The 25,512-nt window shown below is 40.7% G+C and overlaps 2 protein-coding genes across 4 annotated transcripts in view; one reads left to right on the top strand and one right to left on the bottom strand.

Moving 5' to 3' along the window:
• Positions 1-498: 498 nt before the first annotated feature.
• Positions 499-25,082, bottom strand: szrd1 (SUZ RNA binding domain containing 1). The gene is made up of 4 exons (XM_080215425.1): positions 24,509-25,082; positions 17,729-17,778; positions 12,440-12,691; positions 499-7,940 (listed from the first exon to the last, which is right to left on the bottom strand). Exons 1-4 carry the CDS (start codon positions 24,698-24,700, stop codon positions 7,838-7,840), a joined length of 597 nt encoding a protein of 198 aa, XP_080071551.1. The 5' UTR covers positions 24,701-25,082; the 3' UTR covers positions 499-7,837.
• zbtb17 (zinc finger and BTB domain containing 17) overlaps positions 24,837-25,512 on the top strand; it is a 36,528-nt gene continuing 35,852 nt past the window's right edge. For all 3 annotated transcript variants that reach the window (XM_080215423.1, XM_080215424.1, XM_080215421.1), the window contains exon 1: positions 24,837-24,949. The gene's annotated coding sequence lies outside the window, so the exon portion shown is untranslated. The remainder of the gene's footprint in view (positions 24,950-25,512) is intronic.

Raw genomic sequence — 25,512 nt, 5'->3', positions numbered from 1 at the left:
GTCTTGCGTTTTCCTCTTCAATTGCTTGAAGGTGTCTCACATTTTCAATTCATTCTCGTTCTTTTTAAAATAGTACTTGGGATGTTACTGAATTCAGACACAGCAGAAGCACAAATGCTGGATGTCAAATAAATAATGTCTGAAAAGTACTCTTGCATCAAAAAGACCAGCTAACATTTCAGATCCAGACTCCCATTTCAGAGTTCACATTTTTCCCTTTTCAGTTGCATCAGACCTGGCAGGAATTGGATCTATCGTGGAATCAGAGGGCAGAGAAATGGAGGTTTTAAACCAAGGAAGGAAATTAGATTGAGGTCTGAAATGAGAGAAAAAAGCCCAACAAGTTAAATATCCTTTTCCTATTCCCACTGTCTTGGGCTCCTTTTGAAATCTCTTACACTGTTCTGCTTGTCACAGAAAAATATACTGGAATCTTTTAAGAAACCTTCCTCAAGAAAGACAAAAAGAGCAAAACACACCAAAAATCAGACCAAACTGTTGAGGCTAAACTTATAAAATTTTACTCAAAATATAGTTAACTTTGCCAGTCAGTTATAAACAGAAGTTGTACAGATTATTCCAGCACTCTCAGACCAGAACTTTCCTTCTCTGAACGCTGTAAGAAAATGCTGCTTCAAGGGGTCCAGATGAGTTTGCAGGATAAAATATAAAACAAAAGAAAGACAGTAGCAAGAGCATCTATCGATAAAGATGTTAAACAGGCAATTAAAAACAATATTTGCACATCTTTCCCAGCCTTCATGCAAATGGGAAGGACTAGAATAAATTCAACCAAACAGCAGCTATTAACACTGAATCCCATTACATTGAGTACATTGCCAGTAAATAAAGACAAAATACAGTGATAGACATCTTACCCGACAATAACCTGCTAGTCAACACAATCAAGCATGGAATTTACTTTTGATTGTGTGACTGGTACCTAGCAATTGTTTACATCACTAACCACATGGCACATGAGTGTGCGCCACTTCCATTGACTTGAAGTGCAACAGCATGCAAGAACCTGATGGACAATTTCACAGAGAAAGCATTCTGCAAGCTTACAGGGGCTGTTGCTTCATAAAGTACTCCAAGAAACTGTCTTTTGTTTGGTGACAGGGAATAGCCACGCTGATCAAGAGCCCCACTTAAAACATTTACTCTTTCTTTCAGATGCTGACTGACCGATTGTGTATTTCTAAGATTTAATGGGACAAGCAATTTTTGTTGGAACAAGGTGAAATGAGTGATACAATGTCTTTGCATCATATGCCCAAACAAACCACGTGTCAAACATTTTTTTCCCCCAAAGAGTTTATGCCCTAAGAAGCCCCAACTATACTGCACAGTTTATAAATAAAATAAATTGAGATTTAATAGATCTCAGGATCCATGAGAAGTTCCTCAAGCTCTGGCAATATACAACTGTCTCACTGAAGTGCAATGACAGCATCTTTCAAAGCACTGATTTACAACTGCAAACCGTCCATGTGGACTCACCAAGACAATGAAACCTCAAAAAGAGTCCCAATGAATGGACAGCATTTAGCTTTTGCAAAAATCTATATATGCCAAGCATGAAAAGGGCAGGTGAAAGCTGCAGCACACAAAAAAATAAAATTTGTCTGCATTTATAACTAAGGTGCAAACTTATTAATCAAATCACAAATCCATGCAAACCAAGCCTGGCTCCCAACTCTTTCCTTTTGAATCAGGGCAACTCTTAAGATGTGTCAAGTTCCCTGGAGTAGCAGCTGGACTGACTTGGAACTCTTCAAAAAAGGGGAAATTGGGGCAAGGGGAGGAATCAGTGCTGACAGAAGGGCACCATTTTGCAAAAGTATGAAAAATAAACAGCATTGATAGTAATAAAGCAGCAGACTCCCAGCGTAATCCTCATACAAGCATAGCAACAAGCATAAATGCCATTTGTGAATGTTACTGGCTTGATATACATCCGTTGTCCTTTTGCTGGCTACATACTCAACTTTAAAAGAACCACCACACTCTTTACATCAGGGTGAACCGTTGCTTATGAGACAGATTTAGAACATTAAAAAATTTAGTTCACGTACTTATTCTCAAGTTAAGACCAGACACTGATTGCGCTAAGCCAACAAGTATAAACCCAAAGCAACTCTGCACAAAAGCGATTTTGTACACAAGTCAAGCTCTCTTACAAACAAGTCTGATACATTAACTTAGACCACCGAATAATTCCAGAGTTTTGCAAAATCTTCAGTTTGTTTTTGTCCCCGCCACTTTCCATTTACTTTTTTATCTCCTGCCAAGTCATGAGTACAGTTCAGTACTCGGGCATATAAGTACATTCTATGCAACACCTCAAATGGTTCCCTAGGATATTTACTTGATTGACGCAAGTCTACTTGCAAGTTCCCCTTTGATCTGACAGATTGCATACGAGTGGCATGTGTCACAGTTCAGATAAAACAAAATATGTTCAGACTGGGAATCCAACACATCAAAGATCCAACAATTCAATGTCTCAGATACTAAGTTTGTTTCTCCATGTAACAAGATATACAAGCTACAATGTAATGGAAATCATGACCCATTATTATTACACACTAACTGAATCCATCAAACACATCAAGTGTGGAGAGGTTACTATTTACATGACCTTCAGTCACAGTGACAATTGGAACGTTTTAAAAGGCCTACAAATCCTTTTTGTAGTCAGCAATCATTCGTTGACCCATTTCTGTTAAGGGATGGCATGGTACTCTTGTTAGCCATTTTGCCTTGTATTTTGGATATAGAAGTCCAGTAGCAATGTTAATACTGACAACCAATTCTGTACAAGTCCAAATTTCAGTCTGCAACATTCTGTGCAGAATTAAAAAGGTATGGCAAATGGAGCACACTTCCTCAATTTAGAGCTGGCTGTGCAGGCTGAACCTGCTGATCACGGTCAAGGGTAATTGCCAACATTAGTTTTGGGGGTTGAGGTGGAGAGCAGTGAAGAGGAGACATCAATGCCATTTTATATTTAAATTAACAACACCTTCAGCTTCCTCAGCAAATATGGCAACTCATTGCTGCAATTTGCATTCTACCATACATTAGTCAAAGGACAATGTGATCATTTTTTCAAAAATTCATGAGATTCTTACGTAACCAAGTTCTAATGTTCTTTAAAAGCAACTTCCAACCAAATTATATACCTGTCACATACATTGTACCATTCAAGCATCTGTAATGTCAATGATAATTGCAGAAGGACATTTAGTGTCCCTTATGACATTATTGGAGGTCCCTTAGTTCCAGCAGTTTCCAAATTCCACATGCATCACATTCCATTATAAACATTGAGGCAGAGCAACCTTCTGCTCTAGCACCCATTGCACACAATTCAGATGCTGTTATTTTTAGGTGCAATATAAATATTTATATATAAACCTTTATATCAACTTTTGAATATGAATTTTAACATGTTCATTTCGCTTTGCCATTTTGTGAATTTACTTCTGAACTTGCGAATTTCCTAAGAAAACAAAGAATCCCTTGAGCCAACTACTTCCAGAGTGAAGTCAGGTTTCTTGGGAGTGTTGGTACATTACCAATATCTGGCTGTTAGAACCCAGACCAGGTGGTGATTAAAGTAAATTGCAGAAGGAATTAAAATGAAGGTGACTAGCTTACTGTTTATGAAAAGAATGCACAAAGTGCAATCTGCAACCAACTGATTAGTAATCAGCTGTAGCCAAAGATAGATTTTAGCTTATTCAGTCATGAAAGTGGCCTTGATCAAGATGTATTAAAACAAATGGCCTCAACTCTGGAAGCTCTGGAACACACACAGCATACAGTTTCCTTCATCTATTCGTCAATCAACAAATTGATCTCAGAATAGAATTGGAGCCTTTTACAAAGCTTGAAAGGTAACTGGACCATTTTTGCATCTCTGAAATGATTTCATGTTTGTTCTTATGATATCTGTAGCGATGAACATGCGTAGAGAAATGACATGACTGGTTAGAGACCAGTTTCTGAAAATTGACTCTCTACTCATTTATCACATGACTGTACTAGCTTCAAACCATTATTCCTCAAATATCTATTCTTTATCCACGAACTGCCAAAACATTTTTACTGGCCAAATTGGATTACAAACCAGTCCATCTACAGTATTGTCAATTACCGTAAATTGTTAATTTCACTAATTTTTATATATTTTTCCTGAAATCCTGAATGGCACTAAAGTTGGCAACTATCATCACAGGTTTGCAGCAATTCTAAACATAATAAAAGCCTGATCTCAGAAAAGTTGTCTGAAAAGGTAAAAGGACAGGGGCCAGATATTAACCCTTATAAAGGGAGGCAGCACCATCACTCTGTAGCCTCTGGATTAGCAGAGATTAAAACATCAATAATTTCACACAGCAGGACAATCTTTGTGCAGACTTATTTCATTAAAGGTTTCCATTCAGAGCTTTGTACTTTGACAAAGACTTTGTAACATGCAGACAAAGGTAACAAGATTCACATCTTGGTACAATTTAGAAGTCACACTTAGTTTTATTGGACAGGCCATTTCCCCAATTCACCCTGGCCATTTTGTCTGGACCCCATTCACAACTGACAGTGACCTATTACTGAGCGGAAACTGGTCTGTAACCATTGCCTTCTCTACAATGATGTCAAGGTGCATCCTGATTTTATTCAGTATTCCAAATTCAGAATCTATGGTTATTTACCTTTTACTGATAATGGATACAGTGTATAATGTTCAAGCTCATTTTAATCCTCCAGTCCAAGCAAACTGAACATGACAACATTCCATAGTTCTGTTCACAAGATTGGTTTTGACTTTGCTAGTTTATTTCATTCTGTCCATACAATACCAGTGTTTGCAGACACGTGTCTTCCTTGGCAATGACTCTCAAGTCCATCAGACCCCAGAAAACATCAGAATGTTGCACAATTCATATGAGTGCTAGCTTTCAACTGTATTCTACTATAAGTTTGCTCTATTTGTAAACTAGCTTGTTTTGGCTTACCATTAGACACAAGGGCTTTGAAATCAATAACTGCAAGAGAAACAAAAAAAAAGCTTGATTAAAAAAAACTAGTTGCCTGATTGTAATTCTGGCCAGGAAACAAAACAATTACTTGCTTGATTAACCCAACTGTGCTTTAGGTACACAAGTACTTTTGTCTTTTTGTAGAAAGATAAATCCCCCAATCCAGTGATTACCTCCAATTTTCCATCTCCACCTTTCATCTTTTGAAGGCATTTAACTCGGGTTTGGTTTCATAGACAGTACCAAGTCCAAGTGACATGTGAGCTGAACAATGTGCATCAGTAGGTTATTTGACTGCAGTAGGGCAGAAAGAGGAGAAATCAAAAAGGAAAAGCAGCAGGATTTAAAAAAAAATGCGCCTATGCCCGTTCCTAATAATTACTGAATAACTATGTAGAACGAAAAACTTTCTGGATTTTCCTCTCCTTGTCCCAGGGGCACAGATGTCACTTGTAAGGGCCACCACTGCCTGGCTGATTGAGATTAGAATCATGACCTTCCAGGTGGTGTATACACCACAAGATGTAGCACATTAACCCAAAGAACCAGCAGTGAGTCAGCCATTTTATTGTTTACAGAACAAGTATTTCTGAAGAGTCTGAAGCAATTGTTCCAGTTGTGCCAAGTTCACAAACACCAGAGATCAGGTTTAGTGTCAGTCCATCGATCCAAGTGAAATGCTAGGTAGTGTGGAAATAACTCACTGACTGACAACCCAAACCTGGGAACAAGATACGCAGGAAAATAAAAGGATTACATTAACAATTGCCGGGGAAGCACTTTGAATATTATTCATTATAAAAGTTTAAAAATCTTCCAGGGCCTGACATTTTACAGTTTTCATCTGACCATGGAAAGCATTTGAAGCCCATTCAACCCCAGTCCAAATCAATTCAGTCATGTTTTATGCCCCAGGCAAATAATTTGATGGCTGGTGTATTGAGAGGCTGTGCTAGCAGCTGTACAGGAGTGAGGCGGCGAATATACTTTTCCCCAAGCACTGGTTGAAATTTACCAGCCTTCATCAATTAATCTCCACTCCAACCCACCCCACCTCCCCCCATCCCCGCAACACACAGAAGCAATATTTTGTTCGCAGGCAGACACATATACAGAATACACACGTACACAAACACATGCGCATTTGCGCAAACACAAGACAGATGATACATGTGCGAGCCACACAAAAGGAAATTACATACGTGCCCTTTTAACGTTAGATGGATCTAGAGACAACTTTTGTTTGAGATTCTAGAAAACAAAGGCATTGCCTTTAAAAATACTAAGAGTATGTACTAGTGATGGGCAGTAACTGGAACACCTCGCTTTAGTGTCAGACAGCAGGGCACAGAATGCACACAACCACCAGAAGGGAGACAAAAAAAACTGTACCAAAATCTCAGGCTCCACTACATAGCCTCAAACCTTTCAGCTTCTCTAAGCAACATATAATTTGATTGGAACCATTTTATTTCCCTTTTTATTAAAATAATTACATTTATTTCTTGTCCTTCTCTCTTCTTCTAATTTCTCCCCTTTGTAAAACTGGAAAGGTTCCAAACAGCACACGTTGAAAGCCTTCCCAGTTTCTGACAGCAATACTGCTCTGCACTGACCCACAATGGGAGCAGCATTAACTACAGATATGGCCTTTGCCGAGACATCCTCTTTTACAAAGAGATTTTCTACCACTGCAAGTTATACCTATCCTGCAGTTTATACCAAAAACCATCATGCACAAAGCATAGCTGGTGAATTTGAGCATAAGGCAGTGCTGGAATAAGATCACGTGACCACAGCATTATGCAGCTAGCACCCAAGTGCTACCCTATAGTATGTCATTTTTTTTGTTTTTAAATCACACCACCATATTAGTTCTTGATATAAAAAATAAATCCTGGTGGTTAGCTGGAATTTGGCCAATGCAGCCAACCACACTCAGGTGGGCGAGATACTGCAACATTCACGGCCACTATTTGCGCTTCTCTTTTCCTACCCCACACCGTGCCACCCCTCCCTCCTCAACTAATTCTCCGGTAACCAATGGATTTGCTCACTTATGGGAGGACAGGTAGCTGACAGGAATTAGTTTTATAACAGACCATTTGCACCACTGAACACAACCGCTGTGTACCCCTTGGCCTGCTGTGCCTGGGTTCCACATTCCTTTTGTGGATCATTTCATGTTTTTGGCCTCTTTCTCCAGATACGATGTTTTGAAAACATTTATTTTAAATACAGCCTACAATAAATAGCTAAAGATGAGCCAAACTTAAAATGGGTGCATTTCTGATGGATTTTTTGATGTACTGCACATAGCAAGATAATTACCCTTGAAGGGCTATCTTGCAGCAATGGGTTGGGTGGGAAGAAACCAAAACAATCCTGTGAAGTATGGGTTGAAAACAGACAAACAGCACCCATCACTAATACATAGTCAAACTCTTTTCTGAAATTAAAAGATAAACTATCGAACATTCTTGAACAATATTATTGCTGGAGCAAATTTCTGGTTAGAAATGGCACACAATGTATTCTTGGCCAGTCTGATTGCAAGAAACCTCCCCTTCACGGTTTCCTTGGAGAGCTCACAGCAGTGTGCCAACCACAGTGGGCGGAGCAGGGGTCACAGTGCGCAAGGAGAAAAGTCACAGTGGGCGGAGCAAAGGGGGATCACAGTGCAAGAGAAGCAGATCAGGTCCTCTGCTTGAGTCCGTTCTCTCTGTCCAACACTGCACGCTCGGTCCTGGAGAGTTCTGTTTTACAAAGCGCGCTTGCTGGCCCACGTTTTATCTGCGCTGTTTGAAGCCTTGTGTACCATCAGGGCCGAATGGCTGTCGAATTACACAGCTCTGCTGCCTGGTCTCCTCCAACTGGGTGATCCTGGTCGGCCTGAAAAATAAAGGCAATTAGCATTTGCTGGAGATAGTATCAGATTGGTGCTGAGAATATCAAGTTTCTTGATCACGATTACTATTGCGCATATTTAAGAGATGGTATTTATCCCAAAAACTATGACTAGCTATGACTGTAACACTACACTCTGTGCTCTATCCTTGCCTTCCCCACGTATGGCATGCTTTCTCTGTATTGCATGCACAAAACAATACTTTTCACTGTATATATGTGACAATAATAAATCTAATCAAATGGATTGAAGGTTAAATGTTTTTACATCCCTGAATGCATTTAAGTACGTTCTGCTCACAAAAGGTATGATCCTGCACACCAAGCGTGATAGGATTATCTAATGTACAAAAAATACGAAGTGTTCAACATGAAGTTCATCCAATACTAAAGCGTGCAGATGGATTGTCAACTGGCTTCATTGCTCAGTCTTAGCTATCTAACTGGATTGAAAGACTTTTTTTCTCTCTCAAAAATCTAATCAACAAGTACCCCCTTGGGGCTTTATTTTTACTAATCATGGAACAGAAAAATGTTTTTGAAACGTTTACTTCAATATGACACAGTGAAAGAGAAGAGACAATCTTAAAAAGCAGGCACTTTTGATGGAACATCAGCACAGCCTATACCTAGCGAAAAGGGGGAACCAACTATAAGCGGATTACTACAGATCACATTTAGTTGACAAGATGGTTTAAAAGGATAAATAAAAATATATCCATCTTCAAGGGTATTATTTAGTGAGAGATGGTATCCTACACATACCAAACAACTCTAACCTAGCAACACTGTCTCAGTCTGGTCGAAAGTAGACAACAGCCTGTCCAATTAAATATATATCCTTAGGCTTAGAAGGACAACTTGCAATATGATAAAGATTTTCTGTGTGCAAGCAGACAAGTGCATTTACTTTATCAATCAGCAAGTTTCCAGTTGCAAGCAGTTTACTCTAGTGCATATGTCCTATAAAGAAGCAATTCACATAACTTTACAAACTGACAGATTCTGTCAACTCAACTGGTGGCTCATTTTTAACCAACAAAGCATCAGGATATAAAGATGGTGTAGTGATTGTCAGTGGCAGGTGCAATTCTCAAATCACAGGAAGAAGATAGCCAAATATGTCATGGGCTCTTGTCCATAAGAGTGTCTATATTAAACAAATTCATCTCACTGAGGGTACAGTTACTTTAAATTCATTTATGGAATGAGTGTCACTGGCTGGCCAGCAATTATTGCCTATCCCCAACTGCCCTCGAGAAGGTTGTGGTGAACTACGTTCTTGAACCTCTACACTTCCTATGGTTCAAGTGCCGTAAGGGAGGGATTCTAGAATTTTGATCAAGTGATAATGAAGGAACAGCAATTTATTTCCTAGTCAGGATGGTGAGTGGCTTCGAAAGGAACGTTCAGGTTGTGGTGTTCCCACATGTCTGCTGCCCTTATGGGTTTGGAAGACGCTGCCTAAGGAGCCTTGGTGAGTTCCTGCAGTACATCTAGGCAAAGTTGAAGAGGACCCCTATATTCATGGGCCCCAAGGGCTTTGGGAGAGAAGGGACTGAAATTGTTTTAAAAACAAGATAATTATGGCATTACAAAGACAAATCAAATGTGGACAGATCTTAAAAGTATGAGGCTAGTGTTATGACCACAGCATACAATTGCTGAGAAAACCAAATTCCAGAGGGAAATTTGGCTTATAGGTCATTTTTGGTTTTGTATTCTGAAAAAGTAGAAAACTTGTAAATCTCAGCAGCAAGAAGTTCAGTAAAACAGTGATTTTAAAAATTAAAAGGCTTATTAACAAGAAAACTTAAGCATACGAGATTACAGTTACACAGTTAAAATTAGTTTACAAAACATTCTGCCCAAAAGGCAGACCCACATGCGAACATCTCCCAGGCAATACTCCCTTACAGATGTTTAACTATAAACATTAAGTAATATCTCCCATCGTAAAGCTGCTGTTATTTTAATAAGGTGTACCCCATGATCTTTCTTTCACTGTTGCGGAAATCTAGGAAGCCTTCAGAAACGAGACTGCTTTTTTCAACTTAAGACTTTTCTGGCTTGGCTGGATGGATGATTCAAACTTCATCTTTCCCACACAGCAACTCCAAAATAGCTTTCCCCCACTCTCATCTTGGGTTCCATTGTTCTTACAACTCAAACTTAAATCTTTCCAAAAGATAAAATCTCGTGTTTTATTTTGTCTCAGCTTTCAGGGCAATTAGAATTATATTCAGGTAATATACTTCCTTCTGTTTACTCATGAAACACATGTATGTTGCAAAATGCTTCTCGTCACCTCTGGCTTCTTTGATTTTCAAAAGAACCGTTAACTTATCAAAAAATACAGATGTTAGATCCAACCTATTTACTTGCACCTCAAACCCACCATACCTTATTATAAATGCACAAACCTTTCACGTCTTAAACATCCCAGAAAACCTGACTCTTGTAACCTTTCCACAGCTGGGGAGGCGACGATCTAGTGATATTATAGCTAGACAATTAATCTAGAAACTCAGCTAATGTTCTGGGGACCCTGGTTTGAATTCCACCACAGTAGATGGTGGAATTTGAATTCAATAAAAAAAAATTAAAAATCTACTGATGACCATGGAACAATTGTCAATTGTCGGAAAAAAACAGTCTGATTCACTAGTGTCCTTTAGGGAAGGAAATCTGCTGTCCTTACATGTGGCCCCAGAGCCACAGTGATGTGGTTGACCCTCAACTGCTCTCCCAAGGGCAACTAGAGATGGGCAATAAAAGTTAGACAGCCAGTTATGCCCATGTCCCATGAATGAATAATAAAAAGCTTTATTAAATTTACACAGGCACACAAGCACCTTCTTACAATATACCCCAAAACATATAAAAACCCCATTCTCTCTCAAACTATTTTACATGTACCTGTAAAATATACCTGTTGGAACTGGTCCACTGGAAAGCTTTGAAATCAGGAAATAAGCACTATTTCCTGATAGTGATTGAGAGGTTTCTCAAGCTAATAAAACTTTTAAAGAATGTGAACCTTGAAGTCACAGTAGCCTTTTTATCCATAGTTTCAACATGCATAAAAATGAAAGGCCATACAAAACTTCAGAAATATTCTATTATGTAGGTGAAATTTGCCACCTGAAAGGAAGGATTCTTCAAGTTTCTTCCAATCAACATCTTCAAAATACATGACTGCTTAAAATGAATTAAAATCTCCTCTGTGGCTAAGTTGAGCAGTAAGCATGGTTAGATGTGTCTTGGAGCTAGGATGCCTTCTTGAATCATGAAACAGGCTATCTTTTAATTTGACCCAAACTCTTACTCACAGCCATCCCCAATGCGACAACAAGATGGATTAAGCTTACCACTCCAAGCGTGAACGTTATAAAGGAAGAGAACTTGCGGCATTCTAAATTGTCCTTTGTGCTATTAGGTCCCATTGGTGAAAAAGGGTGGAAATATTTCCCCACCGAGTTACTTTGCGAGATGGGACAAGAAGCACCATTGTATACAAATGACCTAATTTGGAAGCAATGAATCTCTAGCCAGAAAATATTCTCAGAATTCAGACACCCAGGATCAGCAAATATTGGCAGACTGTTTGATTCTAGAGCATTACAGGCAAATTTAATTCTGTTTTCTGTTTGTACACTTTTCATCAGTGGTCAATGGCAGACAATTAGAGCTATTACAAGTTTCACTTATCCTCTGTGCTTCAGTAGCATTCATTGGTGGTCTTGGGTTCAGATGTAAATACTGTCCAGTATACAAATCATGCAACTGTTTACTTGTAACAAAATGAGAATACATAAAAAGTCATCTTCTTAAAAGGATATCTGCGAGAAACCTATAATCTGTTTCTCCGCAGACTTCTCCAATTAACTGACTAATCATATATGTTTGACCATAGTGGGAAGGATCTTCCCCAATGATCCAACAGTAAGCCAGAGGAAAGGTACTGCAGATATTGGAAATCTAGAATAAGTGAAACAGAAAATATTGGAAACAATATAGTGTATCAGGTAGCATTTGAAGAGCAAGAGAGAGAAAATAATGGAATTAAAGCCTCGAGTTAATGAGCTTCCCCCAGAACTGGAAAAAGTCAAGGGCTGTGACTGATTTTAAGTATAGGGACAGGTTTAGAGGATGATAAGGCTGGGAGAACAAAAAGAAAGGCCTGTGATGGAATTGAATGCAGAAGCTATTAAATGTCAAATGAGATGATGGTGCAAGTCAAAAGATGGTTGTAATGGGATAATTAAATTTAAAAAAAATGGTCTGGAGGAGGTGTAAACAAGATAGCATAATTACCAATAATTGCCATTAAATCGATTACAGCAAATATTGTTTTGAGCAACATTGGTAAATCCATACCCAATGGATGACTAAATGGCTGCTACTCTCAATTTGAGTCAGTTACGTAAATAGATCAAAAATGGAACTTTGGCAGATGAGAAATCCTTTGTCCTGTCATTTACCTGTCTGTATTAGCTTTATCTTCTTCTTCTTCAGGACTTGCACTTCCCAGGATACGCTTCCGTGCTTCTGCGTATTCTGCTTCTCTCTGCGCCAGTGACTTGACTTGTGGAGGTGGTCTTGTCGCAGAGTTCGGCGTGCTGACCACTCCGTTACTTGTCGGTCTCTTTAGTATGCGGATCTGTGGGGTGCAGGGTGTTGGATGGAGGTCATCCTGTATGACGATGGGAACTTTAGGCGCCAATTTTGATTTCCTGTTTAAATATAAAAATACTGTGACAGACATTCAGGAATGCCACTCCCCCTAAATGCTTTGTCAAACACACAAATATAAGGCAGCATCCAACTGGAAGACAGATCAGGAAGAGACTATGGCAGAACTTGAATAAAAGATGTGATGAGAAAGAATGGCAGCGGCAATGCAGAGTCGTGAAGAGATGACATAGTGCACTGCTGGCTTCCCATAAGGGTGTTAACCCACTCTTCTTGTCAGGCTAGACTAAAAGTAGGGGACTGGTTTCGTTTTAAAATTGCCATAACAAAACAAGCAGACCTGTTCAATGGCTCATCCAAGTGAAGTAGCAGCTTCCAGACCAAATTTAATACAGCTCCAATACAGATTATTGGCATTTCTTCATCTTCACTGTTATAACGCCAGATGGGGAACAATACATTGCTCCATGCAGCTGTCCCATAAAACTGTAATAGCTTGTGAATCTTAGCAAATGCACTCTCTACCCAAAACCACGTGGTCTCAAATAATTATCTCAATTATTGGTAGCAGTCATTAAGTGCATGGCAGAAGAGCAGAAGGAAGTGGAGTCATAAGTGATCGATCACTTGTTACAGACTTTAGTGAAACCTTATGATTAAAAGTAGTTTGCTGCTGGTGAACAGCAGGCTGTACTTTGCAATTTAGGAGCTCCCAGAGTCAAACTCATGGTAAGCTGGATAATACACTACCATAAAGGAAAGGGCTGTCTCGCTGCAAAATAGAGAACAAAACAATGTCCTTTAGATCAAATCCACAAGTTCCATTACTTGAAAAAAGAGGGAAGATCAAAGTTTAATTGTTCTTTGTGCCGCAGAATCCCAACATTCTTTTTAATTTCTCTTGTATTGCTGGCAAAGTACAGACTAACATTCTAGTTCTTCTATCATTAAAGATATTTTTGATGGATGAGTGATGTGATGATACTTTTCTATTTATATATTTTATGTTTAAGGGGATACTACTTTAAGAGGCAGTGTTTTCTAGTAAGTCAGTTTGTCTGGGAAGGAATGCTGAGAAAGCAGGCTAATTACCCATTTCAGCCACGTAACTTTATTTAACAGAAGGCCTAATGGGAGTTTTTATCTTAAGTAATGGAAGGTAAATTAGGTTAATGGGAGGAGCTACACTTGTAGCAGAGAATCAGTTTCATTTTCATTTTAAACAAAAGGCAATTGTTGTCTGGAGCTGGTAGAAAGAGGAGTCTCTCTCTTGGAAAGCTCTACGTTTGATAACCCAAGTCGTAGCACGTATGCCTGGATTTGCTAACCAGTTTTAAAGTGGCGTTCCGGCTGAGAATTGCTTGAACTTAATGTCTTCTGTAAGCTGCTGAAACTCATTTTCTCTCTCTCTCTGAAAGCACCAAGACTATTAATAAAAGTTAAGGCAAATATGCCTGTGTTTTATGTCTACAAGATAAATATTGCTTGATTGGAACTGACAGTCATAAGTTAGAAATTAGCATCATTTCCCTTCATTTTAAGTATTGTTCAACCGTTAAAGATTAGGCTGATTCATTTGTTATAATTAAACTGTGTTGTTAACACGCCCTAGTTTACAGTAAAAGTATGCCTGGAGGAAAACATACTTTCCTCACATTTATGCCAAAACAGAAAAATTGTTGGGGCCTAGACTGGCTTCATAATAAACCTGGGGCACGGATCTGGTACCCAGTGAATATAGATTGCAAATAACTGTTTTGTACAATATGCTATGGAGGTCACTTTCCTTGTTTGGATGGTACAGCTGCAGTTGTACACATCTACTCCAAAAGGACAAGTGAATACCCACCTTGGGTCACTGCATAGCATTTACCAGAATACTTTCAGCACAAAGCAATCCAGATTCCTGGATGCATGATTTCCACATCTTTTCCTCAGCCCAATCTTCCCACCTTTAAAGCTACTGAAAAGGCAAAAAAAGGAATAGCCAAGCCTGATTTTCTCCTGTCCCATTTATACACTTATTTTTCAACTTAGGATCACCTGTCAGATTTCTGCATGTTAGTGGTTAGCCCTGCTGCCTCACAGTGCCAGGGATCCGGGTTTGATTCCCGGCTTGGGTCACCGTTTGTGTGGAGTCTGCATTTTCTCCCCATGTCTACGTGGGTTTCCTCCGGATGCTCCGGTTTCCTCCCACATTCCAAAGCCAATTCTCCCTCAGTGTATCAGAACAAGTGCTGCAGTGTGGTGACTAGGGGATTTTTACAGTAACTTCATTGCAGTCTGAATGTAAGCCTGCTTGTGACTAATAAATAAACCTTAACTTTTATTTCTGTTGCTATGTACCAATAATAATTTTTTGCAGTTGTACAGGACTATTATCTTTTTGACCATCTTTTAGAAGTGGGAACAGGAATCTTGTCAATATTGGCACATTCTCCTCCAAACAGAAGAGCTCGAAAAGCACTGATTCATAGCAGACGTGGCGCTGATCATTGGATAACCAACAGGATTAGAAATCCCCAGCAAGTTTTTTGAAGCATAAATTAAAAACTAAAAAAGTCCCCTGTTCTCACAATTGTTCTGAAGTCAGACATCATATTTCTGCTGTGAACTATTGCCAATACAATGGCGAATGTTTTGCCATGCACTTTCACATCCTACCAGAAAGAGTGCCTGACTCAGTTTACAAGGCATAGTAGAGATGCAAGCATTATTACCTTCCCATGTTACTCACTGCAATGTTAGTTCAAAAATACAATTTTTCTAAACTAACTTATATGTGTACCACTAAATACCCTGTCTCAATGCACCTTGCACCACATGATGCATGGTCTATTGTTCAGTACATCAGCAGATTCCTCCAAAAATCACTTGTCTCATCACCTCAGAATTTCTCAATAATTTTACACATTAATTTCATAGACACTGGGTAAAACCAACAGCCAATTTGTCAGCAGCAAACGTCTTATTAATCTGTTTTTGTTTGTGTTGATTGTCGAAGTAGGTCCAGATATTGGAAGACAACATTGCTACCTCTACAGCCCTTCCTAACTTCCAGACTGGAAAAAGTAAAGATGCCTATTTGCCTTAACCTTGCCCATGAATTTGTCAAATTGAAGAAAACGTTTCCATACAATTTCCACCCCTTTCCTTCCTTAAAAGGTGGTGATAAGTGCTGGGTTACGACAACCAAGTTCAAGCAATCATTCTTCACCTGCAAGTATCAAAAGCTATAACTGGAAGAAACATTTCCTCTGAGCGTAATCCCATCATCAATGTTGGGCTGTACGTTCCAGCAGGAATCTGGAGATAAATGATGAAAAAGCATCAAACCTGAATGATTTCCCTCACACCGCTCCCCAAATGCAATTTACTGAAGCCAATTGCAGAGACTCTAAATGCTGCCACATTATAGAACAAAAGACCCACAGCTTAATTTAAAGGAAAATCATAGAATAATTACAACACAGGAGACCATTCTGTTTGTGCTGACTCTCTGCAACAGCAACTCAGCTAGTCCCAATCCCCTGGCTTTTCCCCATAAACCCTACAAACTTCTCTTTAGATAATCACAATTCTTTCATGAAAACCTCAGTTGAAACTGTCTTCGCCTGGACAATGTCCAGTCTTGAGCTGACAAGTGGCAAGTAATATTCACGCCACACAACAGTCAGACAATGACTATCTCCAATAGGAGAGAATCTAACCATGGCCCCTTGACATTTAATAGAATTACCATTGCTAAATCCCCTGCTGTCAATGTGCTTGGCGGCGGCGGCGGGGGGGGGGGGGGGGGGGGGGTGGTGGGGAGGGTGGTGGTGTCGTCCCCATTGATCTGAAACTGAATTGGATCAGCCACATAAATACTGTGACTACAAGAGCAGATCCGAGGTTAGGACTCATGCAATGACTAACTCACCACCTGACTCCCCAAAGCCTGCCAGCTACCAACAAAGCACATGTCAGGTGTCTTAGCATACTCTCCACTAATCTGGATGAGTGTAGGGACAACACCACAAGAAGCTTGACACCATCCAGAATAAAGCAGCCTATGTGACTGGCTTTCTGTCCACTTCCTGCACTACCGACAAACAGTGGCAGCAGCGTATACCATCTACAAGATGCACTGCAGCAACTCATCAAGGCTCCTTCACCAGCACCTTCCAAACTCATGACCAATACTATCTAGGACAAGGGCAGCAAATAGTGGGAACAGTTGTGCCTCCAAGCTACCAGCCTGACTTGGAACTACATCACTGTTCCTCACTGTCACTGGAACTCCCTCCCTGACAGCACCGTCAACGTGCCTACACTACAGGCCGCAGCAATTAAGGCGGTAGCCCCCCATCACCTTATCAAGGGAAATTATGGATAGTCAAATCCAGTACTTTAGAAGTCAGGGAAGCACAAACAAGGACATTAAGGTAAGGAAAAAAAAAATTAGAAAGAAAACCTTCACAAATTGGGGCGGCGCGGTAGCACAGTGGTTAGCACTGCTGCTTCACAGCTCCAGGGACCTGGGTTCGATTCCCGGCTCAGGTCACTGTCTGTGTGGAGTTTGCACATTCTCCTTGTGTCTGCATGGGTTTCCTCCGGGTGCTTCGGTTTCCTCCCACCGTCCAAAGATGTGTGGATTAGGTTGATTGGCCATGCTAAAATTGCCCTTTAGTGTCCTGAGGTGTGTAGGTTAGAAGGATAAATGGGTAAATACGTAGGGATATGGGGATAAGGCCTGGGTGGGATTGTATTTGGTGCAGACTCAATGGGCCGAAGGGCCTCTTTCTGCACTGTAGGGTTCTATGATTCTATTAAAGAGGGATAAATTAAGGCAGTAATAATCTAGATAAGGCTATCATGGCAAAACTACATTTGGATTAGAGTTGGCTGTGATGGCAGATTTGGAATATTAGTAGATGAGCTTTGAAAAGCTAAAAGATGATTTCTAACTCCTGAATGTGTTATGGCAGCACTGACTAGGGACTTCCTTCAATTTTACAGAGTGGAGTGCCTACCAATCGAGTCATCAAGCAAAGCCAATAATTTCACTGATATTTTTAAGAAGTTATAGCTCTTACTTTTCCTTCTGTTGGATCTTTAGTTTTGCCTCCAGTCGTCGATCAATTTCCTGTAAGAAAGGAAACAAACAAATATAAAAGCACATATACAGTTCCTCAATGAAACAATATTCACCCAAACACCAAACCATATGCAGAAACGCACACAAAGCAAGATAATGATCAACTTAAATGGATTAACTGGATTGCAGATATATTAAGGGGTCTGGTAAACGTGAAGGCAGAGTGAAAGCAATCAAAAGAAATTCCACCAAATAAAATCGGAAAAAGCAGAATGGGCAAATGCCAGTTTAGTGCACCACAAATCATACGTTAATTGAAACTGAAACCTACTGAAGTGGGATTCAGAAGCATGGCAAATGTGACAGAAGGCACACTGCATTTTGATTTGTGGCCATTTTAAAATAGAAAATGAAAGGCATTGGGGCGGCAAGGATGATGCAACATTAGTTGTATCAATGGGATTGACAAAATGCTGCAAATATCCTAAAGGCGGCAATCATTCCTCTCCCAGAAAGACGTTTGGCTGCAGGTACATTCACACTTCACATCACCACTTTTAAATTTGAATAAGTAAAAGGATAATCAAGCTCCTAAATGGGATGGAGTGGGGCTCTCACTTTGCTTAGTTTCAGAATGAAGTCTGACACCTGGGATCCAGTCTGCACGTAGAGTTACTACTCCCTCACAGCCATGCTACGCTGCAGGAAGTGCATATGTTCCCTAAAAATATCAGTTATCATTATGGCAGAGCCAAACATGTCTCTGGAAAGGTTACAATAGTTTCAGCAAGACACTGAAAAGGTAATTTTGAAGTTTAAAATATCAGATGTCAGTAAACCATTTACAAGCGAATTCACTACTGCATCAACAGTCTACTTGTAACCCACCAAACAGCTCTTATGTACATATCAGTTATCCAACTGGAGTTTGCTAAGGAAAGCCTAATTCTTTCCTTGCTCAATGTCTGCATGTGCATTGCCCTCTCCTTATCCCAGAAACAAAAAGGCCAATTACAGCGTTCCTTTACATGCAAGGAGGCTGGAAGACATTGAAGAGCTTAGATTTCAAACCTATAGTGCACACTACTATTAACAATTATTATTTAAACTGTACAGGTCTGATTTGTACAGAGACAAAACTACTAAACAGTATTGAATTCAGAGTTTCTGGATCAAAGACAAAAGTCTTTCCTAACCAAAACCAGTTATCCTGAATTAGCCTGCTGTTGAGGGGATCCCTCTCCCTGCTAATACCCAGGCATCAACACTAATGACTTTTACCACACAGTAGATATCTTCTGGCACCTTAAGTTTCTTTCTCTTGCTTGGGTGCAGTCCCATAGTACAGATGACCCTCTCTTACCTTGCCAACACATTTTTGCCATGTGTTCACAGCTATCTGGTGTTATAAGGTACAGTGTCATAGTACGTTTGCTACTGAACCTCTCTCTGATCTAGAGGACTGCATTAATGATCCAAAGACACTAGTCCAATTCCCCCAAAAGCCAGTATCAATAATGATGACTAGATTGCTAAACTACCAGATCGCTATACAAACCTATCTATTTCAATGATGTCCTTTTCATGAAGGAAATCCACCTCTCAAACCTACAGTATGTGACTCCAGATTGACAGGAATGTAGTCAACTTAATTGTTTTCTCAAATGGCCAAGCAGGACATACAAAATAGGAGCAAAAATAGCCTGTTCAGTAAGATTATGGCTGATCTTTGTGTTTTGAGCTTTACATTCTCCACCTATACCTGATAACCACTAATTTCCTAGCCTAACAAGAATCAATTTACCTCACATCTTTAAAATATTCAGAGATTTCCACTTCCACCGCCTTCTGAGACAGAGCTCCCAAAGTCATACAACTCTCAGAGAAAAGATTTCTCCTCACCTCTGTCTTAGAAGGATGACCATTAATTTTAAAACAGTTCGCCAAATTCTGATCTCACCCACAAGAGGAAACATCCTTTCAATACTGCTCAGGAACTCATACTTAATCAAGTTGCTCCTCAACTCTAGTGGAAACAAGCCCAGCCTTTCTAACATCTCATAAAGCAACCTGTTCATTCCAATTATCTAGTAAACCTCATCTGAACTGCTTCCAATGTATTTACAACTATCCTTAAATAAACAGATCAAAACTGTACAGTATTTGACATATAGTCTCACCAATGCCATGTATAACTGAAACATAACATCCTTACTTTTATGTTCAATTCTTCTCGCAGCAAGACACTCAAGGTAGCAAATCAACACCACCTTTCTAAGAGCAACCAGTAATGGGTAATAAATGCTACTACCCTTGCCAGTGATGCCCACATCCTGGTCTCACCACATGTTCATTTTCTCCTTTCCATTAACCCAGTTTCACCAGGGCACTGTATCAGTCTCTTCCAAGCACTATACAACCCTATTCATTCTTCTGCTAATTCTACATAACATTCCATTAATACCCTCAGTACTCAATTTCTACTTATCCTGCCGGGGTGTGCTCAAATTGCTACTTTGATTTCCGCCACATCCTCAGAGGTGGGGAGGAAGAAAAATCTTGCTTACTTCAATTCTTAAGACAGTTGTGTGTGCCTGTAGCAAGTTTAACAGCAGCTTTCACCTGTTCATCTGTTCATACTCCAGGCCTTACTACCTTGCCAAATAGTAATAGTAGCCCATATAGAAAAGCAAACAAGCCAGGGCAGAATTAGGCAAATGTGAATGCTGAAAATCAGAAATCAAAACAGTAAATGCTGGAAATACTCAGCAAGCCTGGCAGCATCTGTGCAGAGTAAATATTTCAAGCTGATGGCGTTTTATCAGAATTGACATTTGCCAGTCGTGACAAAAGATCATTGACCTGAAACATTAACTCGTTTGACTTCCTGCAGGTGCTTCAAGACGAGAGTATGTCCAACATTTCCTGTTTTGATCAAGGACAACTTGATGGATTCAACGGTCTGTTTCTGTGTGATCAGCTCCTCTGATAAAGCATTTTCTAAAAAGCTTGGTCACAACATTCATACCAAACTCTTTTGCTTTCAGCAGCTCTTTGGCACCAGCTTGGTTCAACTGGTGCACTCGCCGCAGGATCAGAAGCTTGGAGGTTCAAGTCCCACTCCAGAACACAAGCATACCTAGCACTGACATTACCAACACAGCAGTGAAGAAGCAGCTGCACAGTTGTGAGATGCTGTGCTGTCATTCAGTGAAAACATAAAATCATGGCACTAGTTAAACAGTAGCAAGCTGTGTATCCTGGCCAAAAGAACACCACCAAAAGCAGACTAACCATTTATTCATCCAATTGTTTTTTGTGGATGTTAGCTGCCACATATGCAGACGTAACAGTCACTGCCCTTGAGAAAGGAATCAATTATACAAAAAAAAAGATGGCTAAAAGGAGGGATAGTGAGTTGTTGCAAATCTTCCAATTCTACAAAGCCCAAAAGAGAGAACACAATCTTAATTCCCACAACAGAACTGGACAGGATAGAAGTTTGTAGTCCAATAGGCAACATTTTTTTATTCATTCATTGGACAGAGACATCATTAACTGGCCAGCATTTACTGCCCATCCCAAGTTGCCCGAGGGCAGTTGGGAGTCAACCATATTACTATGGATCCGGATACACACGTAGGTTAGATCAGATAAGGATGGCAGATTTCCTTCCCTAAAGGACAATAGTGAACCAGATGGAGTTTTCCAACAATGGTTTCACGGTCATCGGTTGATACTTAATTCCATATTTTTAAAAATTGAATTCAAGTTCCATCACTTGCCGTGGTGGGGTTCGAACACAGGTTCTCAGAACATTAGCTGAGTTTCTGGATTAATAGTCTAGCGATAATACCACTAGACTATTGCCTCCCCAACTTTCAACTACAATCAATTTCTCTTGGCACACTGCAATATTTCTTCTCTATTTTCAAGGATGCAGTCAGTGCTCCTCTAAACGTTCAATGCTTGTAGGGAAGTCAGGAACCTTTTAAAATGAAAAAGCAAAACACAAGTGCAAAATAAGAAATACTGAAATCACAGTCAGTCAATCAGCATCTCTGCAGAGAACAAAATGCAGTTTCAAGGGCAAAACCTTGATGGTTGTCAGTCCAGAGTATTTCCAGTATTCATTTTCTTTTTTTTTTACAATCAATTGCCATCTTCTCCAGACATTACACTCTCCGGCTTTCACCAACATAACTGTTCAATCTCCTAGAGTCCAGGTAATACCAAATTCTGCACATTCTGGGTACAAAAAATATCAATTAAATTGGATATCTTGTATAAAAAAAGATATTGCACAGTAGGGAACCATGTTGCCGTATTCTCTTTGCATCGACCTTGTTATGTCTGTGTTGGAACCTCAATTATCTACTGCAATGAGCAGATCATTCAGGCAGATAATCAAGAACGTTGAAAATAAGGTAGACTGCTTTGGCACTGCCTTGCCTATCCACACAGCTTACACCATTCCAACAGAACTTAGATCCAGCAAGATTCTTTCCAGCAATGGCTAATTATCTAGCTCCTTTTCCTAATGCTGTCAGCAACACCAACTCTAATGCCAAATCAAAACCATTCCTCTAAACCAACAGGTTCTTCTCCCCAGCTACAGGGATAATTTTAAAGACTGCACACACTCATGCTGACAGCCTCTACAATACTAGGTGAAGCTGCGAACTTTAAAACCCATATGGAGCAATCTCTGGAGTGCATTTAATCAAGCACGCTCTGTATTGATTTTAAAACTGGCAGCTGTACAGAGATCTTGCTGGCAAGATCACTGAAGGTGAACACACACTCCCGTTAGCACTGGACTTAGTTACTTGTTGCGGGGGGGGGGGGGGGGGGGGGCGTTGGGGGCATGACTGCTGTTAGGGGAACAAGATCAGCTGTCACATCCTAGCTGAGACTGTTTGGCAAACTGTATCGCTCCCTTTGAAAATAATTGTGAAAATACTTGCGAATAATCAATATGACATTGCACATAACACAACCTAGCATATTTAATGCAAATGTTTTCTTCCAGGGACTCCAACTTTGGAACTTTGTACATCCTTCTCTTTCCCTTCTAATTGTTTCTAGCCTGGAGGAGCTCTGCGCTATCAACCCTTATCCTTAATCTGGGCTTCTCAATTCCGAAAGAGCATTGGCCACTGAAGCCATTAAATGGGCTTTCCACAATATTTTCTGGATCTGATTCCTAACACAGGCCAATGAGAGGAATCGCAAGGAAGGACTTGTACTGGAAAATAATTCTGCTGTACTGGTTTTTATAGCTGCGACATCAGATAAGGCTCCCAGAACAAGTTTATAACTTTCAAATAATTGTGGCCACCACACAATATTCCTAAGCTACATTATGGTTTTAAATTGGTTGGGTAACCACCTCATATTACTTTAAATATCTAGAGCTTGCCAATTTCAAGTCAATGTGGTCAGAATTCAAGTCTGTATCTAGGGAGACAGTGAATTTCTTGGTTTAGATACCTTTTCTTATGGAAGATGGATGTTTTAAAAAATTTAAACCAGTTCATTAAAGAACATGTAAGCTTTGATCAATATTTAAATAACTGCAACCTGCCCGTTCAACAAGGGTTTTTTCTAAAAACTCTACTGCTTTGGAAAACCTTATGGCTAATAAACTTCATGCAACATCACGATTGACAATGGTGCAAATGAGCCAAAGTAGGCAATTATGTGTCCAATGTTATAAAAGATTAATTTCTAGGCTACCAGAAATACATTGCACATCTCATCTAAAATATTGACATCTGCTGTAGGCTGCTGGGCAAAATTCCTTGTCTCAACAATAATTATGTTTTTTGGGACATTGAAGAAGGACTGCTTACATCGAGTTTTCTTCCAAATGTGCTTGCATATAAGGCATTTTTTGGTACACTCTTCTCACTGCAGGAACATAATTCTTGTTCTATATGAAAAACCGTGCAATAAAACTTAGATCAATAAATAACATTGTTGGGAGGCGGGGGGAGATAAAAGTTAAAAAAACTTTGCTAAGGTATGTGGTTTGGAACCTAGAAAACGGATTTCAATCAAGTGAATGCCACAGGTTGTTGCATGACCCAATTTTAAAAATACCCTCACACTCAACTTTTTTTTAAAATTAAGTGTCCAAACGCCAAATGCAACAAATATTGTGTATCTGTGGTGGGAAGTACAAATAAATTGTCTCATTTGCAAGTACCTTTGATAAGAAATCAATCTAAACAGTTCATTCTTTATTCCGAGAGGTATTTATTTCTCTTCCAATCACATTCGTTGGAAAAGTCATGAGCATGACACCCCTCCATTCCACATCTTCCCCCCTCCCCCCCTCCCCCCCAGCCCGAAGTGGGAGATCAGTCGGTGTCCACTGTTGGGAGTTGACGAAGACAGCACCTCCTCTTGCTGTGGATATATTACCTCTGTCGCTCTGGAATCCGCATCACTCGCTCCCAATGCCTTTCCTGGCCATGTTAGGATATTTAGTCTCCCTCGTCTTGCCGACACCGACTACGTAGAGCGTGGCGGTTCCAAGCTACTGTAGACCTAGGCCTTGCCCTGCTCTATTGCCCCCTCTCTCTCATGCCGCTCCCCTTGCTGCCTAAACCCACACTTGTGGCCGACACTCACTGGGACCCTTTAACTGTTGCACACTCCACTCCCGCTTAACTCTCGGACCTTGAGAAGACTATTTAACCGCGTCGACAGACCACAAGGCCTATTTGGAAGAAGCCCCAGCCTCGTCGTGGCTTCGCCCGCCGCTCCTTACCCCACTATCGGCCGCTTCCTCCCAATTATCCGCGATTTCCTCATCTTCCATTTTAGCTTCTCGGCTCACTCGCACCCGGCCGCACGGCGCAGGCGTGCAGTCCTCCGTGCGCAGGCGCAAGACGCCACTGGCCCCAAACACGCAGGCTCCCGACACGGCACCAGGGTGCCGGCAGGCAGCGGCGTCACGCATGCGAGGCGCGACCCAGTTCCGATTCCGTTCTTCGGAGCGACCCGGCTCAGAGCAGGGCGCATGCGCTCTGGTGGCTGCTGGAAGCCCCGGCTATAGCAATCGATCTGAGAGTGAAAAGATGGCGGCGGCGGCAGGGCCCAGCTAGCCCGAAGCAGCGGCACGGCGAGCGCGACAAACCTCGATAGCAGGCCCAAGAGAGGGCGGGGGAAATCGAGCCGGGACCCAGCAACAGCCCGTGGGGAGAGAGAGGTGAGGTTTAGACTGAAGCGGGGCACTAGCAGCGCGCCTCAGAAAGTGACTGAAGGAAAGGGCGCTGTGAGGCAGAGGGGTAGAAGGAGGCCGCGGACTCGCCTCCCGCCGCCATCATGGAGACGAGGCAGGGTCCGCCAGGCGCGCTCAAACAATGCACGGATCAATAGATACAGAGAGGGTTAATGGAGCCCAGAGACGCCAATACACTGATCAATTGATAGACGGCCAATAAACGGAGGAGTAATAACGGAGGGACACCAGGTTACCTCTGTAGGAATGAAAGGAGGACAGATGATCAATAAATAGAAAGATGCCAAGGGAAAGCGAGACAATGAATAAGGAAAACAGCAGGGCTGAGTGTCAATAAACAGGGAAATATTTGGATAGAGTTCGGTAAACAGGCTGGCCTTAGGGTGGGGCGAGCCTATAATGGGGACACCGTGGGAGAGCAAGGGAAGATTGAAGGGAAACGCCAGGGCACAAAGAAGGATAATGTACAGGGAGATACCAGAACATTTGGGAAAATGAACAAACACTAAGGGAGAGAGAGAATGATAGAT

The sequence above is a fragment of the Carcharhinus amblyrhynchos genome, chromosome 30 (genome assembly GCF_965287045.1).
Source record: "Carcharhinus amblyrhynchos chromosome 30, sCarAmb.v2.hapA, whole genome shotgun sequence".
In the NCBI taxonomy this organism is placed as follows: Eukaryota; Metazoa; Chordata; class Chondrichthyes; order Carcharhiniformes; family Carcharhinidae; genus Carcharhinus; species Carcharhinus amblyrhynchos.
This window is presented reverse-complemented; position numbering and strand designations above follow the sequence as displayed.